The sequence below is a fragment of the Cryptomeria japonica genome, chromosome 11 (assembly GCF_030272615.1).
Source record: "Cryptomeria japonica chromosome 11, Sugi_1.0, whole genome shotgun sequence".
Lineage (NCBI taxonomy): Eukaryota > Viridiplantae > Streptophyta > Pinopsida > Cupressales > Cupressaceae > Cryptomeria > Cryptomeria japonica.
This window is the reverse complement of record NC_081415.1, coordinates 468,895,508-468,920,540: the sequence shown is the minus strand read 5'-3', so window position 1 is coordinate 468,920,540 and position 25,033 is coordinate 468,895,508. Positions and strand designations below refer to the sequence as shown.

Genomic DNA, 25,033 nt, shown 5'->3' with positions numbered 1-25,033 from the left:
CTTCATTGTCTTCATATTTGTAGTTTTACATCAAAAACCTATTATAATTTTGACCTCTCAAATTCTTGGTGTTTTTCCTCAAGGATGTCACAACTCCATGACCTTTTCATGTTGCAAATGCCTTTTTATTCTAAAATAGATGCCTTGAGACTCCGAGCTGTAAAGTGTGCATTTATATCTCTTGTTTATGATCGTGTTCTACTATAAATTTTAACTATGTTGTTGCCCTCACTATTCTTGGCTCTTTTAGTTTCCAAAATATAAGATTTCATGACTAGCGGTATGTCCATAAAACAAGATACACTTTGTGATTTGAGGTCGAATGTGTGAAACAATGCATTGGGACCATTGAAACTCATATGCGTATAAAACTTTCAACTATCCTAGAGGGAAAGGATCATTTTTCTTACCTAGCATTCCAATTTTTTTATCTACAAGACTTTTTGCAAAATAAAAATGGTGCACTTAAGTGGGTATGGTGGTGACCAACCAATGTTTCAACCTAGATACAACATCAAAACCTAATGCAAGAGCATCTAGGTTCATGAGCATCTTGTGTCACCAAAAATATTTCTGGTTTCAATTTTGTAGCTTGTCTTGTGAGTTTTGGTATTGTGCAGGAAGAAAGTTCTTCAATTTTGGCTAAGTCAAGAGTTCATTTTTGCTAAGGAAACTAATGATCTTTTGGGAAGAAGTTAAGGCATTCGGGAATGTCTAGAAGCATGGGATTTGGCCAAACCTTGATAAACACGAGTTCAAGAAGGTGGACAATCTCATACTCCAATGCCATAAAAGGTATGAGGCACGAGATCATAGCAATTCTCAAGACCTCAATAGGTTTAACAACTTTTTGGGCCTTCTCTAAGACATAACAATCATTACCCCAGCTGATATTAGTGCTTGGGATTCATCCAAACCTCAACACCCTAAGACTTGGCTTCATAGTTATGCATTTTAGGACAATGTTTACTTGACAATGGAGAAAGTTTAGAGGTACGGGTTAAGGCCAATAGTCGACACTTGACCATCAACTATGTTGTGGGCTTCTAAAGAAGTGTTCACTCAACAAGTTCCAAGTTAAAGGATCTTACAAAATCCAACCCCCTATAGGTCTAAGAACACATCAAGTAGGAAAATTTGACTTATGATGAAGGTTGACGATAGAAGGTGAAACATAGGGCCGACAATTAAGATTTAGATAATTCGTTGGCTTGTTTGCAATCATTCAACTTCCTAATGTAGAGAGCATAAAAATGAAAATTTTGGACGATAAGTTAATTGGTTAGTTAAGGATGTAAATAATGCAGCATAAATGTAGGGTTGGCAAATTGAATAATGAAGTTTGGACATTTTAATGATCTAAAGTGGGTGTATTGGAATGTGAAGGTGGTCAATGACTATGATTAAGTGTTGGTGATTTGTAGAATATTGTTGGCAGAAATCAAAATTGTTGGTTCGAGCAAAGACCGAAAGCGAGGTCAAAGGCTTGTGTGGAATGTTGGATGTATTGAATTTTGTAACTATAACTATAGATGAAGGTTGTAAACCTATATTGACATTTGAACCTATTGTATTCCTATCATGGAGTGTTTTTTTCCATCTTGTGATGTGATAAGAGTATTGTTATTACTTACAACCACGTTGAATGTTGATTGGGTTGCATGATTGGGTTTATCTTTGGTCATGACTACACCAAGTGGTATTATAGCAAGTATCAAAGATTGTGAACATGTCAAGAGAGGATTCTAGAGATTTTTGTTGTTGATAAGAGAAGATTGAGAGAAGACGTACAACTACAGAGAACCTACACATACATGGCATTGAGAGGTTGTGATTGTAGAGGTTGAGCACTTTGAGGTGGTGATGTAGTGATTGTAGAAATGTTGAGATGGATAACAGTGAGGCTAGAAACCATAGAAGCAACGAAAAGAAGAGGTGTACATGTCAAAGATGTCAATGAGGACGAAGAAGTGGTAGGAGGAAATGAAGCTAATCAAGGTGTGTTAGATCAAGGAAAAGTACGATTTCTAAGGGCCATCACAAGATTACACAACAAACCAAGCATTAATCCTTTAAGTTAGAATGGGAGTCTAAAACGTTAAGAGCTTGTTGATTGGATATTGAAAATGGAGTACTTCGATTTCGAAGGGATTGAAGATGACAAAAAAGTTAAATGTCTACACAAAACTTGAAGGACATGTGTTCCTATGGTGGGATCACTTTCAAACAAATTGATAGAGGAGATGGAAAGAAAATATTGTCATGGGATCAAATGGTGATGAAGATGAAAGACAAATTCTTGTGAGGAGATTATCATTTAAGTTTATTTAGAAAATTGCAAAATTTGAAGCAGAGAGAGACCAAGTGTAAAAGACTACATCAAATAATTTTATCGATTGAGCATTAAAGTGGGACATGTGGAAGATGATGCTAATAAATTATCAAGGTATGTAAATGACCTACAAGGTGAGACAACTATGGTTGGGTTGCACAGTGTAGGAGGAGCCTACCAATATGCCTTAAAGGTAGAAGAAAAGTTAAAGAGAAAACAACAAAACAATGCAAGAGGACTGGGAATGAATTCCCATGGTAGAGGACAATCAAGCAGTGGGAGAGGTTATCCCATGAAACAAAAAGAGGCTGGTACCTCGTGGACAAGTTCATACACTCAAGAAACTGGAGAAAGGGGAAGTTATTCTAGAGGTAGAGGTGACTATTCCAAAGGAAGAGGAAACTTTGGAAAACCAAAGGGTTTCAATGGTACATATTACTAATGTGGAGAAGCAAGGCACAGGGCATTTGAGTGTCCACAAATTCAACATAGCAGCAATAAAGGAAAAGAGGCCAGAGTTCATATGGCCCAAGGTAAAGAGGAAAGTGTGGCTTCATCCAAAAATGGAGAAGATCGAGAAGATGGAGAGTCTTTTGTGATAAGAAGAATTTTGTTGAAACTAGAGCAAGAGAAGGAAGAACCAACACACAAAAGGAATTTGTTCCAGACCAAGTGTAAGTTTGGAGGTAAATGTTGCAAGGTCATCATAGACAATAACATTAATAATTTAGTGTTAGAGGAGATGGTAGAAAAGTTATAAATGAAGAAGATGAAGCATCCAAGTCCCTACAAAGTGTCATGGTTACAAAAGGGACACCAATTATTTGTACATGGGCAATGTCTTGTGAATTTTCATCAGGCAGTTATAAGTATGAGATACTATGTGATGCTATGCTAATGGATGCATGCCATAGTCTATTAAGCAGACCTTGGCAATGCGATAAACAAGTTATTCATGATGGAAAAAGTAATTGTTATGCAATAAAGAAAGGTTGAAAAGAGTACACTCTAAACCCCATGAAAAATACAAAGGAAGAAGTGGGAAAGAATCCTTGAGTTTGCTTCATGGTTAGGAAACAATTCTTGAAGGACTTGAAGAAAGAGAAAGCATGTTATGGTTTTATTCCTAAGCTTGCAATGGTAAGGACAATAGAGAAAGGGGAAATTTTGATGGAAGTATAGGAGATTTTCGAAGAGCTTTCAAATTTTTTGATTGAGATGCTAGATGGATTGCCACCAATAAGAAGCTTAGTCATTGCATAGACTTGATACCAAGTGCTAGTTTGCCAAACAAGTCTCCCAACAGGATGACTCCAATGGATAATGAAGAGATAAATAGACAAGTGTAAAAGTTGATAGATAAAGGCCTAATCAGACAAAATTTGAGTCCATGTGTTATACCAATGATAGTCACACCAAAGGACAAAGAATGATCGATGTAAACTATTTCTAGAGCCATCAAAATAATCTCAATCAATTATAGATTCTTGCTTGTTCGAATGGATGATACGATGGACTATTTGAGTGGAGTTAAGTACTTCACGAAGATAGATTTGAAGAGTGGTTACCATCAAATAATAATTTTGAGGAGATGAATGGAAGACATTGTTTAAAACAAATATGGTTTATACGAGTGGTTGGTGATATCATTTGACTTAATGAATGCCCCAAGTACCTTCATGTGGTTGATGAATGAGGTACTGAAACCTTTTTTTGGCAAGTTTGTAATAGTATATCTAGATGATATTTTGATTTTTAGTAGGACAAAGGAAGAGCATTTGTTACACATTAGGGCAATATTATAGAGGATAAAAGAAGAAAAATTAATGGTGAACATGAAAACATGTTGTTATATAAAAGGAGAGTTAGTATATTTGGGGTTTGTTGTCTCAAAAGAAGGGTTAAAAGATGACCCCGAGAAGGTTAAGGTGATTGTCGATTGGACTTCACCTATGAGTATCTTTCAATATTTCATGGCTTGGTGAGCTTCTATAAGAAGTTCATAAGGAGTTTTAGTGGGAACCATGCTCCAATCACAGAGACAACATTGAAAGGAAGTAGAAGAGAATTTGTTTGGATAGTTACATTAGAAAGGAGTTTTTAGTTGTTGAAGGAGAAAGTGATTGAACTGCCAATGTTGCACTTCTAGATTTTGGAAAAGTTTTTCAAGTTGACTATGATGCAAGTGTGACAACCACATGAGCTATGTTGAGTCAAGAGGACAAATTTGTAGCATACTTAAGTGAAAAAATGAATGAAGCAAAGAAGTATTCGGTACATGATAAAGATCAAGGGTTCTATGAAATTGTACAAGTGTTGAAAAGATGGAGACATTATGTAATGTCTCCTTTCTAGCACACGTTATATGATGTTGTCTTTAGCCTATTTCTCCATGGTTCTATAGGCTAACCAGGACATTTAAGGGATCTTGAGGATATTTGGCCTAGGCAGGTTCAGTTGCAAGAAATTTAGATGTGTTTTTGAGATACTATCTATAGTAAGTCAGTTGGGCCAAGTTTGGATCGACAGTGAACTCATAAATAATATCTTGATGTTGATAGTCGTTGTTTTTGACTGGAATTTTTAATAATCACTTGCAATTATTAATTTATTTATCAATAAAGTTAAATTAAATATTTAACTTTATTAATGTGGGAAAAGTTATTTAGAAAATTAAAAGTTCCCTTTCACTAAAAATACTTAGAGACTTGAATATTAAAAAGAAAGTATATTGATTTATCCCACATTTGGCTGGAAAGTGTGTGAGCTCTCCCAGGAAAGTTATAAAAGACTCTTAAGAGTTCTTTTTGGGCATGTTGGATTGATTGGAGAGTTCATCTTTAAGGGGTTGTGAGGACGAAACCCCTCATGAATGACATTCTCTTTGTTGTTGAAAGACACAGTCAGGAGGATTTCTGGGTGCTTATTTTAAGGTAAATCATATTGCTTGAGATATCAATTTCTTCTATTTGCCAATATTACAATTGCCAGGAAAGGGTTCATCTGAAGGTTTGGGTTTGAAATGAGGAGTGCCAAGGGTTAAGTCTGATCTGTTGTTGGAGATTGCGTATTTCTATTGGTTTTATTGCAACCCTAGACTACCATACATGTTCAGGATTGCTTGCAACGGTGTCGTACTATTTGGGAATCACAACTAGGGTGTCGTACTTGTCCATTATTGTCGTACAGGTCTGCAAACTCCATCAGAAAAGATGTTAGCAGCTCAAAATACTTTGTGATTGCTCAACACAAATTCATAAGGTTGTCATACCTAAGGAACATAGTTGTATCTGCTCAGAGATATGCTGTATATGGGTGAGGGAAGGAGATGTGGTGATATTATGGCAGTTGCAGTATACGAAATGACTGATATGAATCTGTGACAGTGAACTTGGTATGTTTGGCTTTGTAATTGTTGTTGATGTTGGTCGCTGATTATTCATTGGAATGAACTGCTGTTATCAACTCCTAGTGTGGTTTATTCATTGGAGATATAAGTGAAAGATAATGACAATGTACTCCAGTTGAACTATAAGCTTGCATTTGCCTTATTGTTGTTGTTATACTTGTGTAATCGCATCTATTTATTTGTTGTTAATAATATCACAGTAGCAATATAGTTATAACTGTTGGTTGAATTTGTGTCTATCCCTTAATTGAAAAACTCAAACAACTTTAGAGAAAACAAAAGTAAAAATGAGACTTAAAGAGAAATACATGCCAAGTGTTTGACAAAATGTCGACACCCAAAACTGAAAATTCTAGCCAAGGACAAGGGATCTTACAGTGGTATAAGAGTAGTGTATCTTGTCATCCTAGAGGGTACAATGTGAACAAACAATAATATGTTTGGATTTGACCAGCAACCTTTCACCCACCATTACAACACACGAAGAAATAGAGCAATATTTAATACAGGTCGCGAAGAACAAGGAGTTACAGGAGAACAAAACATTGACAATATCATTGAGAGAAAGGATCTAGGTGAGGAGAGGTTTATACAATTATTGGACACTATAGTTCAGGGACAACAACTTGCAGAGTAAAGAGCACAACAATAGAATTATCGTTTGGACCTACCACATAGATGATAGCTTGCCGGATGGGTATTGATGTGAATGACTTGGGTGGTGGAAACAACAGTGGAAATAATGGTGGTAGCCATAATCAAAATGGAGGTAATAGTGGACAAAATGGAAATGGGGACAACAGAAGAGGAAATATGGGCGATAACTTTGGATATGTAGCTTAGACAACTAGAACGATGAGCTCTAGACCTCTTCTACCTACCTTTCCACCCAGGGTGTAGGAACAACCAGAAAATGACCTCAGATTATAGACTTACATGATCAATTTAGGAGAGACTGGGAGAGTGGGGGAGTAGAGTTCCAAGCAGTTATATCTTTACGGTATTACGTTGATGTGAGGATGAAACATAGACCTCACATTGGAGACAAAAATCAAAATTTTGAATTAAGGAAGAAAGTAGGGAAGCTAACTCTACCATATTTTGATGCTTCGGGGAAGACTACAACACGAGCTTGGGTCCAAAAAGTGGACACGTATCTTAAGCTCAACCATATGCCAGAGGAAGAAGCCATCAAATATGCAGCGATTCATCTTGATGGTATTGCACATGAGTGGTGGCATCACAAAATGGTTACCATGGGACATGATTAGATTACCTGTTATGTGGAGTTCATCGAGAGATTAATTGAAAGATTTGATAAAAAGGATCCAAAGTTATATTTTAAGGAGCTAGCACAGCTTAAACAATGGAGTTTGGTGGAAACTTATGTTGCAAATTTTCAGAGAATATCTGTTTTAGTCACTGACATATCTGAGAGGAGGTTTATAGTATAGTTCATGGATGGATTAGCAGATCCGTTGAGAGGATGGATCAAGGGTCTTAACCCTCCCACATTACAGGAAGCCATTAAAAGGGCTAGAGATATGGAGTCCTCTACTTCTAAGGGCAAATTTCATTCAAAGGGGTTCCCATCCAAGAAGGATAAGGACAAGAGAAATTTCTAGAGGGATTCACATCAACCAAGACATGATTCAAACAGGTTGGACAATGATTTGTTAAATGAACTCAAAAGGAAGAAATTGTATTTACACTGCAAGGAACCATGGGACCCTTTGCATAAGTGTGTTGTTAAAGTGAAGGCAAAACAAATTGAGTATTTTTTTGATGAAGAATCACCATCTAAAAAAGCAAACCAGCAATCTGATTCTGAGAGTTGTGAAGAAGAAAACACATCAGAAAGAGAATCTAAGGATCATATGACTATTGCACAACTTACAAGTGACCAAAAGGCAATCACTTTCAAAGTGAGGGATGTGATATAAGGGTGGCGAGTGATCTCCTTGATAGATATAGGAGCTACACATAACTTCATTGATGAGAGTTTTGTAGCTAAGAGAGGGTTGCAAATAGATGAACATGATGAGTCCAGAGTAATGGTACCTAGTGGACATAAGCTTCTTTGTACTCGTAATATTTCTAATCTGCACATACAGTTGGGTGACTATGAGTTGGCAGATGATTTCTTTGTGGTTGACAGGGGAGATTATGATGTTATTCTTGGCATGACATGGATGGTGTCGTTAGGAGAATTCACTTTCAATTTGGAAAGGTTGGAGTTGAAGTTCAAACACCAAGGAAGGGACGTGGTGCGTAGAGGACTTTCAGATGGGGGACATAGAGTAGTACCACTCAAGAGGATGGAACAATTGATTAGGCATGATCAAGTAGAGTGGGCAGCAAAGTGTCTTATTATGCCTTCAATTTCCAAGCAGCAAGATAAGAGTTACCATCCAAATTTACAGAAGGTGATATCCAATCACACCAAGGTCTTTGACAATATTCCTCGTGGAGTTCCACTTGAGAGAGGAATAGAACATGTGACAGAATTGGAGGAGGGCACCAAACTAGTGATAACTACCCCCTATCGTCATCCTAAGAAGCATAAGGATGAAATTGAAAAGGCTTTTAAGGAGTTATTGGAAATAGGGTATATTAGGCCAAGTAAGAGCCTTTTCGCTTCAACAGTGGTCCTAGTTAAGTAAAAAGATAGAATGGTGAGAATGTGCATTGATTACAGGGCCCTTAATAAGAAAACAATTAAGAATAGATACCCCATACCACGGATTGATGAATTGATCGATGAGCTACATGGAGCATGTTATTTCTCGAAAATAGATTTGAGATAGGGTACCATCAGATCAAGATCGAGGTAGAGGACATTGAGAAAATAGCTTTCAGATGTCATTATGGCCATTTTGTGTTCTTGGTTATGTCGTTTGGGCTAACCAATGCTCCTACCACATTCCAGAGTTGCATGAATCAGGTATTTAGGAAACAACTGCGAAAGTTTTTATTGATCTTCTTTGATGACATTTTGATTTTCAATAAAACCTGGGAAGAACATTTGCAACATTTAGAGGAGGTCCTAACTATTTTGGAGAGGGAGACTTTATATTGCAAGGAGTTAAAATGCGAATTCGGTATGACAAAGCTTCTATACCTTGGTCATATCATTAGTGCAGATGGGGTGAGAGTGGACCCAAAGAAGATTAAAGCCATCATTGAATGGCCAACACCTACTAATCTCACTCAGCTCAAGGGCTTCTTTGGATTATGTAGTTTCTATAAGAGGTTTGTGAAGGGTTTCTCACAAGCAGCAATTCCACTTACAGACTTAAGGAAGGAGGTACTTGAATAGTCTAAATCAGCTTAGAGGTGTTTTGAACACTTCAAACAAGTGATGTCTTCTTGTCTCGTTCTAGCATTTCCTAATATCACCAAAACATTTGAGTTGTAGTGTGATGCTTCAGGTGAAGGGATTGGTGTCATACTAATACAGGAGAAACACCCCATAGCATTTGGGAGTAGGAAATTGATAGGGGTGGAGAAGAGCTACTTTATCTAATGATCAGAAGATGTTGGCTATCATGCATGCATTGGCCAAATTCAGATCTTATCTGGTAGGAGGCAAATTTGTGATTAAGACAGATCATAACAACATTAAGTACTTCATGAGCCAGAGGGATCTCAATGATAGATAGCAGAAATGGATCACTAAGTTACAGGCTGATGCAAGAAAAATGTAGTGGCTGATGCACTTTCACGGAAGCCACATATATGTTCCTTAGTTGCAATATTAGCTGATTGGAGAGAGATGATTGCAGTCGAGTATGCTAAGGATCCGTGGGCAGCAGGATTAATAGAGGGCACTACTTAGGATGACAGGTATGCAGTGATTGATGACCTAATTTACTACGAGGACAAAATCTACTTAGTGCCTTCTTCACAATTGAAGATGATAATTCTGAGGACATTTCATGATGCGCCATTGGCTAGTTACTCGGGTTTCTTTAAGACATATAGGCAGATCCGAGAGAGATTCACATGGAAGGGGCTTAAGAATGAAGTCCTGAAGTATGTTAGGGAATGTCCAGTTTGCCAACAAAATAAGAATGAGCATACCTTTCCAACTGAATTACTATAGCCCTTATTCGAAGTGGGAAAGTATATCAATGGACTTTATTATAGGGTTGCCCAAGGTTCAGAGTAAGGACTTCATTTACGTGGTGGTTGATAGGTTGACAAAATTTGCACACTTCTTTGCTATTGCAACCACTTATGCAACAACTCAAGTAGTTGATTTGTTCTTTAGGGAGGTGTTTAGACTTCATGGGATGCCTAGAAACATTGTGAGTGATAGGGACAAGTTTTTGAGTTTGTTCTGGCATGAACTTTTTAGACTGAGTGGTACTGAGGTAACCCCTAGTACCAGTTATCACCCACAGACTGATGGCCAAACAAAAATAGTTAACAAGTGGGTTGAGAGTTATCTTAGGAATTATGTGTCAGGGCAGCAAAAGGCATGGCTTAGACGGTTGCACTTGGGTGAGTATTGCTACAATACCACTTATCATATGTCCATTAAAATTTAAGATGACTCTGTTCATGGCTTTGTATAGATATGAGGCTCTTAACTTCATGGGTTTTCTCTTCAGGGGTAGTAGAGTACCCAAGGCAAAGGATTTATCTGTAAGAAAGTCAAGACACCTTGAGAGCATTGAAGGAGAACATCCACCAAGTGCAAAACCAGCAAAAGTTATATGCTAATCAACACAGGGATGAGCGTAGCTTTGAGGTTGGTGATATGGTTTATATAAGGCTTCAACCTTATAGACAATCTTCTGTGAAGAGTGGTCCTAAGAAACTTAAGCCACGATTCTATGGTCCATTCAAAGTCACTCAATGCATTAGGGAGGTGGTCTGCGAGTTAGAATTGCCAGCCAACAATAAGGTGCATAATGTATTTCATGTCTCCAGGCTCAAAAAAGTTCTAGGCCATAATGTAGTTCCATTAGCAGAGTTGCCACACCTGGATGAGGAGGGGAAACTGATATTGGTTTTAGAGGCAATCATTGATACCAAGGAAAGGACACTTTGGAGGAGGACGATTTAGGAATATACGGTTAAATGGAAGAATCTGTTGGTTGAGGATGCCACATGGGAAAATGAGCAGATTTTGTAGCATCTAGAGATGAAATTGCTCGAGGACAAGCAATTTTGGGGAGGGAAGACTGTAATGTCCCCCTTCTAGCACATGTTATATGATGTTTTCATTAGCCTATTTCTCCATGGTCTCGTAGGCTCACCAGGACATTTAAGAGATTTTGAGGATATTTGGCCTAGGCAACTTAAGTTGCAAGCAATTCTGATTGTTTAGATGTATTTTTGAGATACTATTTATAGTAAGTCAGCTGGGCTAGGTCTAGATTGACAGTGAGCTTATAAATAATACCCTGATGTTAATAGTTGTTGTTTTTGACTGGAGTTTTTAATAACTGTTTGTGATTATTAATTTATTTATCAATAAAGTTAAATTAAATATCTCTTTATTAATGTGTGAACTTAAGTAAAGGGAAAAGTTATTTAAAAAATTAAAAGTTTCGTTTTAGTAAAAGTACTTGGAGACTTGAATATTTAAAAGAAAGTATATCGATTTATCCCACATTTGACTAGAAAGAGTGTGAGCTCTCCCGGGAAAGTTATAAAGACTCTTAAGAGTTCTATTTGGGCATTTTGGATTGATATTATATTTAATGTATTGATTGGAGAGTTCATCTTCAAGAGGTTGTGAGGACGAAATCCTTCATGAATGACATTCTCTTCATTGTTTTGATTTAAGTAAAAGCAGGTTTTGAAGGGGCCCCGAAACCTTTTACAAAAGGACCTTACAAGATAAAAGCATTAAGAAACCAGGAGGAACAAACATTAGGAAAGCCAGCAAAATAACTAGAAAAAACCAACTAAAAGCCCCAAAAAACCAGCAAAAAATCAGCCAGACCTGACAAAAGAACTAGTTTATATTTTTTAGGGCATTAGCCAAGTTACTGAGAATCCGATAAAGGTCTTTGATATTATCCCTATGATCAGGGTTATCCTTAGCAGAAGCAGCAACAACTTTCTTAACACGTGCTCTAGTTCTCTTTGCTGCTGCACTAGGTGTAGCTTCCCCACTTCCAATCTCGATTGCATCTTCATCCATGTCAAGGTCCACCACCGGTTTGGGAGAGCTGGAGTTATCGAGGATCTTCGAAATATCCTCTAGGTTCTTTGTAACTGCTAACAGGATATTCGGGATAATATCCAGCAGGTTTTTCATTGCCACTGTCCCTTCTTCCAGCTAGTCAATCTGAGCTGCCATTTTTTTAACTTTTTCCTCCATTTCTTGCTTCCATTGCTTTTGATTCCTGTCATCTTCCTTCCTTTTCTCATCCATCTGTTTCCCAAATTTTTCCAAGTTCTTCAATAGCTCATATGTCCATCTGTCATAACCCAATCTAGCCTCAATGAGTTTTTTAAGGTTATCTAGGAATAACCCTTCTTCAACACTTTCCTTATCCTCGCTCAAACTATCCTTAGCCATATCCTTCTCGGGTTCCTTGTTCTTCTCCCTCTCAGAATTCAAATCTTTTTCCTCATTATCCTTATCATCCAAATCCACCATAGGTTGGTTGTCGTTGCCTAAGCTAGCACTGTGAATTGGGCTATCATTGTCGGACTCGTTATCACCTTCTTCATCCTCTGCACCCACATCCTCATCTTTCCAACTGTCCTCACCCTCTGATTCATCCGTTTCCATTTCACTACCCTCTTTTCCAGTTTCCTCTGTTTCATTCTTTTCATCATGGGCTTTCGTCCCAGTGGCACTCTTGCTTTTGTTTCTAGAAGTAGCCTCCTCCTTGCTGGGTTCTCCTTCCTCCAACTTTCTCTTGCCTTTCCCTAGAGAAGCGGATAACCTCTTGTTTTCCTGCATGGCAAGGATTTTACAGTGCTCATAAATGAGCAACAGGAGCCCACAATGGAGCACCGGATTCGAGGGATTCTTGTTGTGTTTATTGAGTGATCTAGAAAGGGACCTGAAGAGATAGTAGGGCATGGAGACCCTTTTCTCATGCCTGAAGTGGTTTAATAACACAAAGTGATAAGTGTGGGCCCTCGGAAAGCAGCTCTCAACCGTTATGTATTCCATTATGGCATTCAAAACCCAGCCCCAGATTTTCTTGATATTGGAGGCTTCATAATAACCCCCTGTGGCTTTTCCGATTTTAGCCCCCTCCTTTTCCTTACGCAGGAAAAGATTTACTGCATTATTGGAAACTTTAAGATCTCTAAAAAAATTGAGCCCTGAGTGGGGCATACTTGTCACAGTCGCGATGAGGCCCGCGTCCAATTTGAACCTCACACCATAGATTTTAAAGGACCCATTACTCCAATTTTCAGAAATTTTGGAGGCTACAAGATTAACCCTACCTTTGTCGTAATCAACCAGCTTCTCCATGAAACTCGTTAGGGATCCTTTTTCCAGCTTCGCCCAAACTTTCAACATATCCTTCCATCTAGACGTGTTGTTTGGTTCCTCCCTCCTTAGATTACCTCCCATATTCAATTTCAGACTTTCACCTCTATTCTTCTGCAAACTCAAAACTTTCTTCCCGTTGTCTTTCAAGATTTTGAAAAAGATGACCCTCAAAGTGTGCGAAGTGATATTATATTTGATTGGGATTCTGCCACTTTGCCAAGTAATCATTATCTTTCTGTCAAAGCATATATTACTCATATCAACTATCATGATTATGTAGTCCTTCTTTCCCCGTAAATATATCCTTTCTAAGGAGCTCTTTAATACTCATATTAATGTCTTCCCCGTGCCAAATTGTTTGAGATTCGGAGTTAACGCCTAGGTTCGCTAGACAGTCCGCCACCATATTTTTCTCTCTAAAGGCATGATCTATTATTATTTCTTTAAAACTTGCAATAATTTCCCTAGCTTTCAAAATAATGTTTCTCAACACCAAGTAATGGGATGGGATAACCAATCTGCAACACAAGCTTCCAGAGAAGGATGGGATAACCACACTTTTTCAAATCTAAAAGGGAAATTTCTCTCAGCAGAAAAAGAATTGGCAGTGAAAGAAATAGGGTAATGATCAGAACCAATCTTGATAACAGATGCCAAAGAACAACTATACTTTGATAACCACTCAGGAGAAATTAAGGTTCTGTCTAACTTAACTTGAATAAGATCAACTCTGGTTCTTCTATTAGTCCAGGTATAGTTAATCCCTTGGAGATCCACATCTATAAGAGCTTGATCATTAATGAAATCCATAAGATATTGTTTACCATCAAGCTGCAAGGGAAGGCCTCCCATCTTCTCTTCCTCTTTTAGCGGAGTATTGAAATCTCCCATTATTATCCAGCTTTTATCAGCAAAGTTAAGTCTGTCTTTAGCAAGGCTTCTCCAATATTTAGCTCTCCCAGTTTTGGTATTAGGTGCATAGACATTGGTTAAAACCCAGACAAAGTTATCCTTGATATGCTCAAGTTGCACAGAGTTCCTATTAAATTCAGAAATAATTTACTTACTGGTTCCAAAAGATCGTTGTTCCTCCAGAGGCTCCCTCCAAACTAGATCCTATAACTCCATTATTTTTAAATATTCTAATCCTTTCCACTTTATCCTTACACATCTTAGTTTCCTGAACAAGGACCACATCCGGTTTATGATCTCTTATAATATTACGTAACACATCCTGCTTATGAGGGGCATTCAACCCTCTTATATTCCAGGAAGTTATCTTCATACTTTAACCAGGGATAGGGCTGACTCGATGGAACTCTGTGTTCCATCAGCACGGTTCTTCCAACTTTCCTGTTCCCTCTGATGTTTTAGAGAAGGTCTCCCCTGCTTTTTCTTTTGGCTTCCAACATCTGCCTTTTTCTTATTCTTGCTTCTAGTTGCGATACCTCCATTGGGTCCCTCCTTATTCGATTTTCCCCCTTTCGTACCAAGAATCCTAAGATTTCCTTCCAGGACTTCCATTTCCGCACTATGTGATGGGGTTTTGCATTGAAACGGCTTTGGGCTTCCATTGGTTAATAGCAACAGAGGCTCAAGATTAGAAAGGTTAAAATCTTGCACTTCATTGAAGTCTTCCTCACTTGCTTTTGTATGAGATGATGCAGACACATCGTCATTGGGACTTTCCTCTACTTTCTCCTGACTGACTGGCCCTACCTCCTGGTCCTTTGGATCGTTTTTATTATTTACCTCTATTCTTTGCTCATCTTCTTTAGTACTTTCTATTTGATTATTAGAACAGACACAAGCAGGTTTTTCATTATTACTATTCACATCCTTCTTCGCCTCCTTTTCTAGCTCAATCACTTCCTTATTTGGATCACACTCTACTGATAGGTCTCCTTTTTTCTCTTTCGTTTGCCATTTCTGCTTCACACTACTATCATTCTTGCTGTTCTTAACCTTCTTAAGGGGACAAGATTTTGCCCAATGGCCCGATTTTTTGCAATGAAAGCAAGCAAACGGGAGCGATTCATATTCAATCGCTTGGGTCCATTTCCCTAATTTAGATATAATCTCAATAGATTTGGGCATGTTTGTCGTTTGATTAACATTTACACAGATGCGAGCAAAAACTAACCTTGATTTAGCTGCAGTCATTGGGTCGATCGAGAGAAGTTCTCCAAAAGAACTCGCTATCCCCTTAAAGACTTCCTCATTCCAGAATTCCAGTGGAAGGCCCAGGAGGCGAGTCCACACAGGCGCCGACACAAAAAATGACTCGTCGAGAGAAAGGTTTGGAGCCCATTTCTGTAGAGCCAAAGTATACTTGCCGAACATCCATGGACCTTCACATAGAGCCTTATTCATATCTTCTTCAGAGTTAAAAGCAAAGGGAAAAAAAACCCCTAGGCAACGCCGCCACATCCACTTGACCCTTGAGAACCCATTTCCTCCTTATAAAATTCCTAACAACGTCAATGTTAGGCCTAAAACCAGTGAATCGTCTAACTCATGTCATGGCTAAACTAGAGACAGTAAGATCTACCAGCTTATCCGGAACAGAAATAGCAACCACCCCTGTAACTGGATCGGAAATATTTTTAACTTCCGGAAGCCCTGTTTTAACTAGCGGCTTCACTCCAAAAAGCGAAGACCATTATTTTCCCTTACCTCTATCGTGTGGGTCCTCGGTTTTGGAATCTTTGTCTTCCACCGATTTGATTGTCTCCTTGTCCTCTTCTAGTACCTTGGGACGTCTGGAATCCTGCCTGATTGCTAGTTCCACCCCCAAAAAGACTGCCTTCGCCAGGGAATCCGCCATTCCCAGATTTGAAATTTGGGATTCCTGCTCGCCGTTCTCCTTGCCGCTCCGCACCCATGATTCTTACGCTCAAGTCTTAAAGTACTAATGGCTAGCAGATGAACTTAAGCAAGAGAGGAAAATGGGAGATCCTTTTATAATCCATGATGCCATATAGATCATACACTAATCATGCAAAGACTCTTAAATAACATCTTGCACATGAGGCCATCTGTGGAATTCGTCCATGCTTAGATTATGGTCACATTTACCATATCCTCCTTTGGTTTTGGTGTAATCGTGACCAAGGATAAGCCTAATCATGCAACCTAGTCAACATTCAACATAGTTGTAACTAATAACAACAATAGTCATATCACATTACAAGATGAAAAAAAACACTTCATGACAAGAATACAATAGGTTCAAATACCATTACAAGTTTACAACCTTCAACTATAGAAACAATTACATAATTCAATACATGCAACATTCATCATAGGCTTCTATCCTTGCTTTAGCTCTCTGCTTGGACCAACAATTTTGATTTTTGTCAATAATCTTCCTCAAATCACTAGCATTTAATCATAGCCATCGACAACCTTCATGATCCAATACACCAACCTTCAATCATCAAAATGGCCAATACTTCATTATTCATTTCACCAACTCTACACTTCAATCACATTGTTCACATTCTTGCTTAATTGGCCAACCAACTTATTGTTCAAACCTTCCATTTTATGCTCTCTTTGTTAGGAAGGTGAACCATTGTAGATAGGCTAACAGACTTCACCATGTGGTGTCATTTGGTTTGCAAACCCTATGTTTCACCTTCTATTGTTGACCTTTGTCATCGGTCAAAGATCTTAGCTCAAATCCATCATCATCATTTGCTTGCTTGATGTGTCCTTAGACCTAGTGGGGGCCAGAGTTTATACTTTAACTTGGAAGTCGTTGAGTGAACACTTCTCTAAAATCCCACAACATAGTTGATGGTTGGGTGTCAACCATCGGCCCTAACCCTTATCTCTAACCTTTCTCCATTATCAGGTAAACATTGTTGTGACATCCCAAACTAATAAAGCCATGTCTTCGAGTGTCAAGGTTTGGATGAATCTCGAGCACTGATATCAACTTGGGTATTGAGTTATACGTCTTAGTGAAAGTTTGACGAACTGTTACAACTATTGAGGTGTTGGGGGTTACTATGATCTCATGCCTTGTGTTTTTTTATGGCATCCAAGTATGAGTTTGTCTGCCTCCCCAAACTCTTGTTGCATTTATTCGGGTTTGGTCAAATCCCTTTCTTATAGACATCCTCAAATGCCTTAACTTCTTCCAAAAAGATCATTAGGCTCCTTAGCAAAAAAGGAACTAACAACGAAAATTGAACTTTCTTCTTGCACAATACCAAAACTCATAATAAGACAAGCAACAAAACTAAAACCCACATATTTTTGGTCATAGGATTTCTTGTGAACTTGGATGCTCCCACATCAAACACATTGGGTAAGTGAAATGTTCCATAGTTTTACTTATGAACAATTTGGCAAGTCTGGAATTGGGATACCATACTTAGCCAATTCTATAGCTTTCAACCAAGATGCCTCATCTATAACCCTATCCTTCAAACATACCAAATATTCCATATATTGTTTTCCTATTGTCCTCTTTGTCAAACGGGAACCAATCACTATGTCAATTTTCTCAGATTTCTTTTCAACCATTTGATATATCCATCCTAATGTCTCTTACACATTGCATGTATGTCCCCTTCTACACTTCCCTTCCCTTCATGATACTTGTAAATATCAACAATATTAAATATGGGAGATATATCTATACTTTATTGTAAGGTCAATCTCATAAGCATTGGCTGAAAACTTCTCCAAGACCCTACAAAAGCCTATTTTTTTCCATTTTAGTTTGTAATGTGTTCTCTGCGGGTACCTCTCCTTCCTCAAATGTGCCAATTTGCTCTCTTCTGTGTGTATCAACATAGGTCTTTTATTTGGTGGCTCTTTTCTCAAAACTTGCTTTCACTTCTTGATGCAAATCGTGAATGTAATTAGCAAACTCCTTAGCTACAACACATTTCCTCACCAAATTTGCACTATCCCTTAATACATCCATGTCTTGGGTTGTACCCATGCACAATACAAGGACATTTTCCTACACTCATATCAATTGAGTTATTATAGGCAAACTCTTCCTAAGCTAATGTCAAATTCCACAAATTAGGCTTATCACATGTTGAACACCTCAACAAATTACCCAAACTTCTATTCACAACCACAATTTGATCATTAGTCTACAAATGGTAGATTGAACTAAAACCAAATTTTGTTCTTAATTTCTTCCATAAGGTACACCAAAAATGCCCAACAAATTTTGTGTCTCTATCTAAAACAATTCTATTGGGCAAACCATGCAAAATAACTACCTCTTTGAAAAATAATGTGGCTATGTGGGATACATCACTACTTTTCTAACATAGGATGAAATGAACCATTTTAAAAAATCTATCAACAACATTTAAAATTATATCATTTCCTCTTTGTGTTCAAGGCAATCCCAAAACAAAGTCCATACTAATATCTTCTCACTACCTTTCTCATATAGATAAGGCTAGGATAGTCCCATATTCTGCTTTGTCCCTTTGGCATGTTGGCAAATTCTACACTTTTGCCCCAACTTCTTCACACCAGCATTTGTTCCTAGCCAATACTATCCTTCGCTCAACAATGTTGTTGTCTTGTCTACGCCAAAATGTTTGCTAAAACCTCCACTATGCTTCTCCCATCTCAAGTTCTCCCCTTAAGGTATGCATAATTTCATTCCTTTGAATATCAATCCTTAAATAAAATATTAGAAACATGCAGTCCTATCTTTTTCGATTGGACTCTTACAAGTAATCTTATCTTCTTCATATGACTTTTGCATATAATTAAATCCCACAACATTTGCACACAACTCATTTAACAAACAATCTACTAATTGATTAGACTATCAGCTCCTATGCTTCAAAACAAAAGAATAGATTTGCAAAAAAATTGACCCACTTCATGTGTTTCTAATTTAGCTTATCTTAGTTGTTAATGAATTGTAGAGCATGATGATCTATCTACAACACAAAATCCTCAGGTAGAAACTATAAGATCCCGTCCTTCACTATAATTTTCAGTTTTGGGTGTCAAACACTTGGCATGTATTTGTCTCGAAGTCTGATTTTTACTTCTATTTTCTCTAAAGTTGTTTGAGTTTTGCAATTAAAGGATAGATACAAATTCAACTAACAATGATAACTATATTGCTACTGTGATATTATTAACAACAAATAAACGGGTGCGATTACACATGTATAACAACAACAATAAGGCAAATGCAAGCTTATAGTTCAACAAGAGTGCATTATCATTATCTTTCACTTATATCTTCAATGAATAAACCACACTAGGAGTTCCTAACAACAATTCATTCCAATGAATAATTAGTGACCAACATCAACAACAATTACAATGCCAAACATACCAAGTTCACTGTCACAGATTCATATCAGTCATTTTGTATACTGCAGCAACCACAATATCACAACTCCTTCCCTCACCCTTATACGGCAGATCTCTAAGCAAATACAACAATGTTCCTCAGGTACAACAACCTTATGGACTTGTGCTGAGCAATCATGTGTATTCCGAGCTGCTAACAATACCTCTGATGGAGTTTGCAGACCTGCACGACAGTAATGGACAAGTACGACACCCTAGTTGTGATTCCCAAATAGTACGACACTACTGCAAGGAATCCTGAACATGTACGCTAGTCTAGGGTTGCAATAAAACCAATAGAAATACTCAATCTCCAACAACAGATTAGATTTAACCTTTGGCACTCCTCATTTCAAACCAAACCTTCAGATTGAATCCTTTCCTGGCAATTGTAATATTGGCAAATAAATAGAAGAGATTCATCCAAACCTTGACACTCAAAGACATGGCTTTATTAGTTTGGGATGTCACAAGAATGTTTACCTGATAATGGAGAAAGGTTAGAGGTAAGGGTTAGGGCCGATGGTTGACACCCAACCATCAACTATGTTGTGGGATTTTAGAGAAGTGTTCACTCAACGACTTCCAAGTTAAAGTATAAACTCTGCCCCCCAATAGGTCTAAGAACACATCAAGCGAGCAAATGATGATGATGGATTTGAGCTAAGATCTTTGACCGATGACAAAGGTCAACTATAGAAGGTGAAACATAGGGTTTGCAAACCAAATGACACCACATGGTGAAGTTTGTTAGCCTATCTACAATGGTTCACCTTCCTAACAAAGAGAGCATAAAATGGAAGGTTTGAACAATAAGTTGGTTGGCCAATTAAGCAAGAATGTGAACAATGTGATTGAAGTGTAGAGTTGGTGAAATGAATAATGAAGTATTGGCCATTTTGATGATTGAAGGTTGGTGTATTGGATCATGAAGGTTGTCGATGGCTATGATTAAATGCTAGTGATTTGAGGAAGATTATTGACAAAAATCAAAATTGTTGGTCCAAGCAAAAGAGCTAAAGCAAGGATAGAAGCCTATGATGAATGTTGCATGTATTGAATTATGTAATTGTTTCTATAGTTGAAGGTTGTAAACTTGTAATGGTATTTGAACCTATTGTATTCTTGTCATGAAGTGTTTTTTTTCATCTTGTAATGTGATATGACTATTGTTGTTATTAGTTACAACTATGTTGAATGTTGACTAGGTTGCATGATTAGGCTTATCCTTGATCATGATTACACCAAAACCAAAGGAGGATATGGTAAATGTGACCATAATCTAAGCATGGACGAATTCGACAGATGGCCTCATGTGCAAAATGTTATTTAAGAGTCTTTGCATGATTAGTGTATGATCTATATGGCATTATGGATTCTAAAAGGATCTCCCATTTTCCTCTCTTGCTTAAGTTCATTTGCTAGCCATTAGTAATTTATGCATATGGTGGATGCCATATTTCCCTTCTCCTTTCTCCTTTGCATGATTTTTGAAAAAGTTCTTATAGTAATCTCCATTTTGTAGAGAAAATTTGATAGGATTTTGAATCCCCCATAAAACATCCTTATGAACATAAACATACTTTTGCGAATTGAAAACCAGTTATGGGTTGTATTGTCTCTCATTATTCCCTTGTCTTTGTCATAAATGATTGTACGTTGAATAAAAATGAGAATCACATAGAAAAGACTTTTACATATTCCTTGACCTCATTTTGACATTATATTTGTTTCTTAGTCATTTGTAGCTTGAGGAGACCTAAGCTCATTTGTAGAGAAGGGAATATAGCAACTAATACTAGGTGTATTCATTATGATACAGACCATAATGTTGGGACATCAATATTTCTTGAGTTGTGAGCTAAGGCAATCTCTAAGAGTTTGTGTCAAATGGTTAAGTGCTAGAAAACCAGAAAAAAAAGGAAAAATACTAACAAATAAAAAATGTTAAAAACAATTCTCTAAATATTATATATTTTAAAAATTTATTGAGTTTTGGCCAAGTTTTTTTTGTTGAGTTCAGATTCCAAGTCCCAATACTATGATACAAACAAATACATTGGACCATTTGTATTTAAGCTTGACATCTTCTTGATATATTTGACATTTGTAATTCCCATTAGAAATTAAAAGAAATTAAGTGTTGAGTGATTCCATGAAGATATTTTATAAACTTCTAAAAGTTAGTCTACTTAATACCCTTATGTTTATGATAGGAGTATATTTCAATTTTGATTAGTTTGACAATACTTCTAAAAGTGTTTTTTATTAGTTGTATCACTATGGCATAAGGTGCATGAAAGATTTTTTATGGGAACATTTTTTATTTCAAGTGCATTCACCAAAGTTTGTAGTTTATTGCCTTTGAGATAGATAAAGTAATCATTTTAAAAGATGATTATTTAAGTTCCAACCCATAGAGAACCCATTGATGAATAAACCTCTAGAGTGATACTACTTCATTCATCTATAACATTTCAATAACTCCTCTGTGTGGAAGGTATGTTTTAACATCTACATAATTTTTTAATCTTTTCACAATGTAGTGTCTTCCAATTAAGTGATAATATTCTTTGAAAGTAACCATATTATTGTCATTGTCTTGTTTGTTTAGTGAAGTAATACACATTTCTTAAAAAGGAGCCATGTGATTTCAAGACATGAATATCAAGTGACCACACCATATTATATTGTAATTGTGTTGCTCATTTCTTAAGACAACTTATGCCCATTGTAGTAGATTCACCTTTTAATTGCAAAAGAAGCTTGTTTTAAATGAATTTTTGGGGTGATTTGTATTTATTTGAAAATATTGATTCACAAGTGCCCATTAGAATGATTTATGCATTAAAATAACAACTATTTCATGTAGGTGTTGGATCAGGATTCAACCCACCACGCCATCTTGTTCCAGGAGATTCTATTTGTATGAAAATTGAAGGTATTGGTGAGTTGAATAACCACATAATTTAAGTGATTATTATCACTATACTTATTTATTTCACCTTGTAAGATGAACACCAAGTTAGTATGTCATTCACTTTTTGCTATGAAAGATAGAGAGCATAAAAAGCATTCATTGTTCACAAGAGTAATGAATAGAACCTGATAATATCTCAAGCATGATGGGGATATAATCAATAGAACATGGTGTTTTGTTTTATATATCAGAGTATTACATTGTGGAACTATATTTTAGATAATGCTTGTTTAAGTAATTAGGAATGGAAGACAAATCATCATTAAAGTCCACCATTATAATTAACTGTTGTGAAAGGAAATTGAAGTGATGATAAACATTCTTACTTTTAAGTACTGTGACATTCTTTAACTAACCAACCTCTCAATTTGAAAAATATGTCAACTGCAAGGCTAAATTGGATAGTTATCTTAAATCTAGTGTTTCTTTATTAGACTAGAATAGAGTGTACACATATTGCATGCAGGAAAATATAATTTTAAACGAAGTTTATGTAGTAAAATAAGATAGATAAAAAATGTTTCACTTGAATTGCTTATAAATAGTAATTTATAAAACTTTTTCAAAAAATAGCATGCAATATATTATTATAAAATTATTATTCTAAGTTCTAAAAATATTATATCTATATTTGGTTCACAATATCAAATGCAAACATGTCATTTTATGTAGAGAAATGCAACCTTGTTACATGAATCTTTTAATAATGTAGGTGTTGTGAATTTATGGATTAGTTTTCATTATTATTGAAGAATTCTAATTAAGTTTTAAAAGTAAATGATTAGGTTTCATGCGTATCTAGGTTTGTGATGCCCTCTTTTAGTTTGGAATAGCCTAAATTAGCAAAACAAAGGATTGGGAATATATATTAGCATCTTCCTTTTTAAAGAACAAGCAATTTCCCTTTATTTTGAGGATTGTGAATATTATTAAATAGTTATTGTTTAATAAATATTTGTATAGCTAATAAAGAAACAACCAAACCCTCAAGTGAGCACGAAATGACTCTTGCAACAAATGTCACTTTATTAAAACAAAACACTTATAAAAGTTTCGTAATAGTCTCAAATATCGCAATAATACAAAGGCTCAAAGTTTTAAGTGTGTAGCATCCTAAAATTGCACCCCTTTGCAATTTTGATCGCATCACCTTAGCAGTCTCATCCCTACGCTTAATCGAGACCTATTTATGCCTCCCCCATGCAATAAACTTCATGTTTTCATCTTGCACTATACTGGGGCCCCTTATTCTTGACCCAATTTGGGGTAGGACCAGGACGCTCTATCTCAAATTTGAGCGAGAATTGATTCCTCATGTCGGCCTATGTTGGAAAATTAAATGTTTGACGACAGACAGGTATATAAGGAGGTCTTCCCCTCTCATTTGGATAGATACATTCATGAAGGCAGAATTAGATATCAAACATTCAAGCATTCTTCAAGGCTGCATATTCTTCATCTATCCATTGGAGCAACATTGCTTCATTCATTTGCAAGCATGTGTGTGTGTGTTAGGGCTTTGCTATGTGCATGCCATTTCATACAACATATGTTATTACGTTCAAGAAGCAAAGCAGCATCATCATCTATTGCAAATCTGAAGGTATACCTTTCCATCATTTATTTCAAGCATTTGCAGTATTTCATTCAAAGTTGATTCCAAACCGGGTTTGACTTAGGCAAACCCCTATTCACAACCACTTTCTCCTCCTTTCTATGTGCAGGCAATAGGTGCACAGTTGTACCTCTGGAATTAAGCTTTATTTGCAAAGATGGAAAAACCCTTTTCAACGCGTGGAAAGTTCGAAGGACCAAGAGGGTGGGCGTCTTGGTCTAAACACACGGTCACTGCTACTTTTGGCAAATTTCGCAGAGTAGCTCCGAATCATTTCATAATTCTCAGATTCAGGTGCATGACGAAATCCCGAATTTGTAGCTCATTGTTTCCTCTTATTTTGTCTTCAATTATAGCACTATATTTATTCAACTTACAAAAGAGGGTCAAACACATTCCAAACACAATCAATCTACTTAGTATTCAGTTCTTGTGTTATTTAGGATTTTATCTAGTGGATTCATCCCCTCTTTTGAATGTAAAGTTCTCCAAGTGAAAATTGGCTTAGTGATTTTCCCCTTCCATGTAGTGAATTTGCTAAACCCGAATTTTTCACTTTACAAAGTGTTTATTTATTCAATAAAACAATGTTGAATAAAACTAGATTGGTTTTAAAACATATTTATTATTAAATATGACTGAGATTTGGTTATTGTGAAGGCCTTGAACTATTACATTCTTAATTTTTATAAAAAATTAATGGTTTGGGAACACAAGAAATATTTTTATTTTTTAATATTTATTAAAATGTGTAATGCTTCACCAAGTAACCCCCAAGGAAACAAAGCAAGAAAATTTGGAATATTTTTTTATTTTTAGAGACATTCTAGAGTTACTTAACAACTTCAACACTAAATATATGA

At 36.6% G+C, this 25,033-nt stretch overlaps 1 protein-coding gene across 1 annotated transcript in view; it reads left to right on the top strand.

The window, feature by feature from the left end:
* Positions 1-22,891, top strand: part of LOC131068486 (uncharacterized) — a 212,120-nt gene extending 189,229 nt beyond the window's left edge. Inside the window, exon 10 of the mRNA XM_058003675.2 lies at positions 22,448-22,891. Coding sequence (XP_057859658.2) covers positions 22,448-22,548 — 101 coding nt within the window. The 3' untranslated portion in view covers positions 22,549-22,891. The remainder of the gene's footprint in view (positions 1-22,447) is intronic.
* Positions 22,892-25,033: the final 2,142 nt, after the last annotated feature.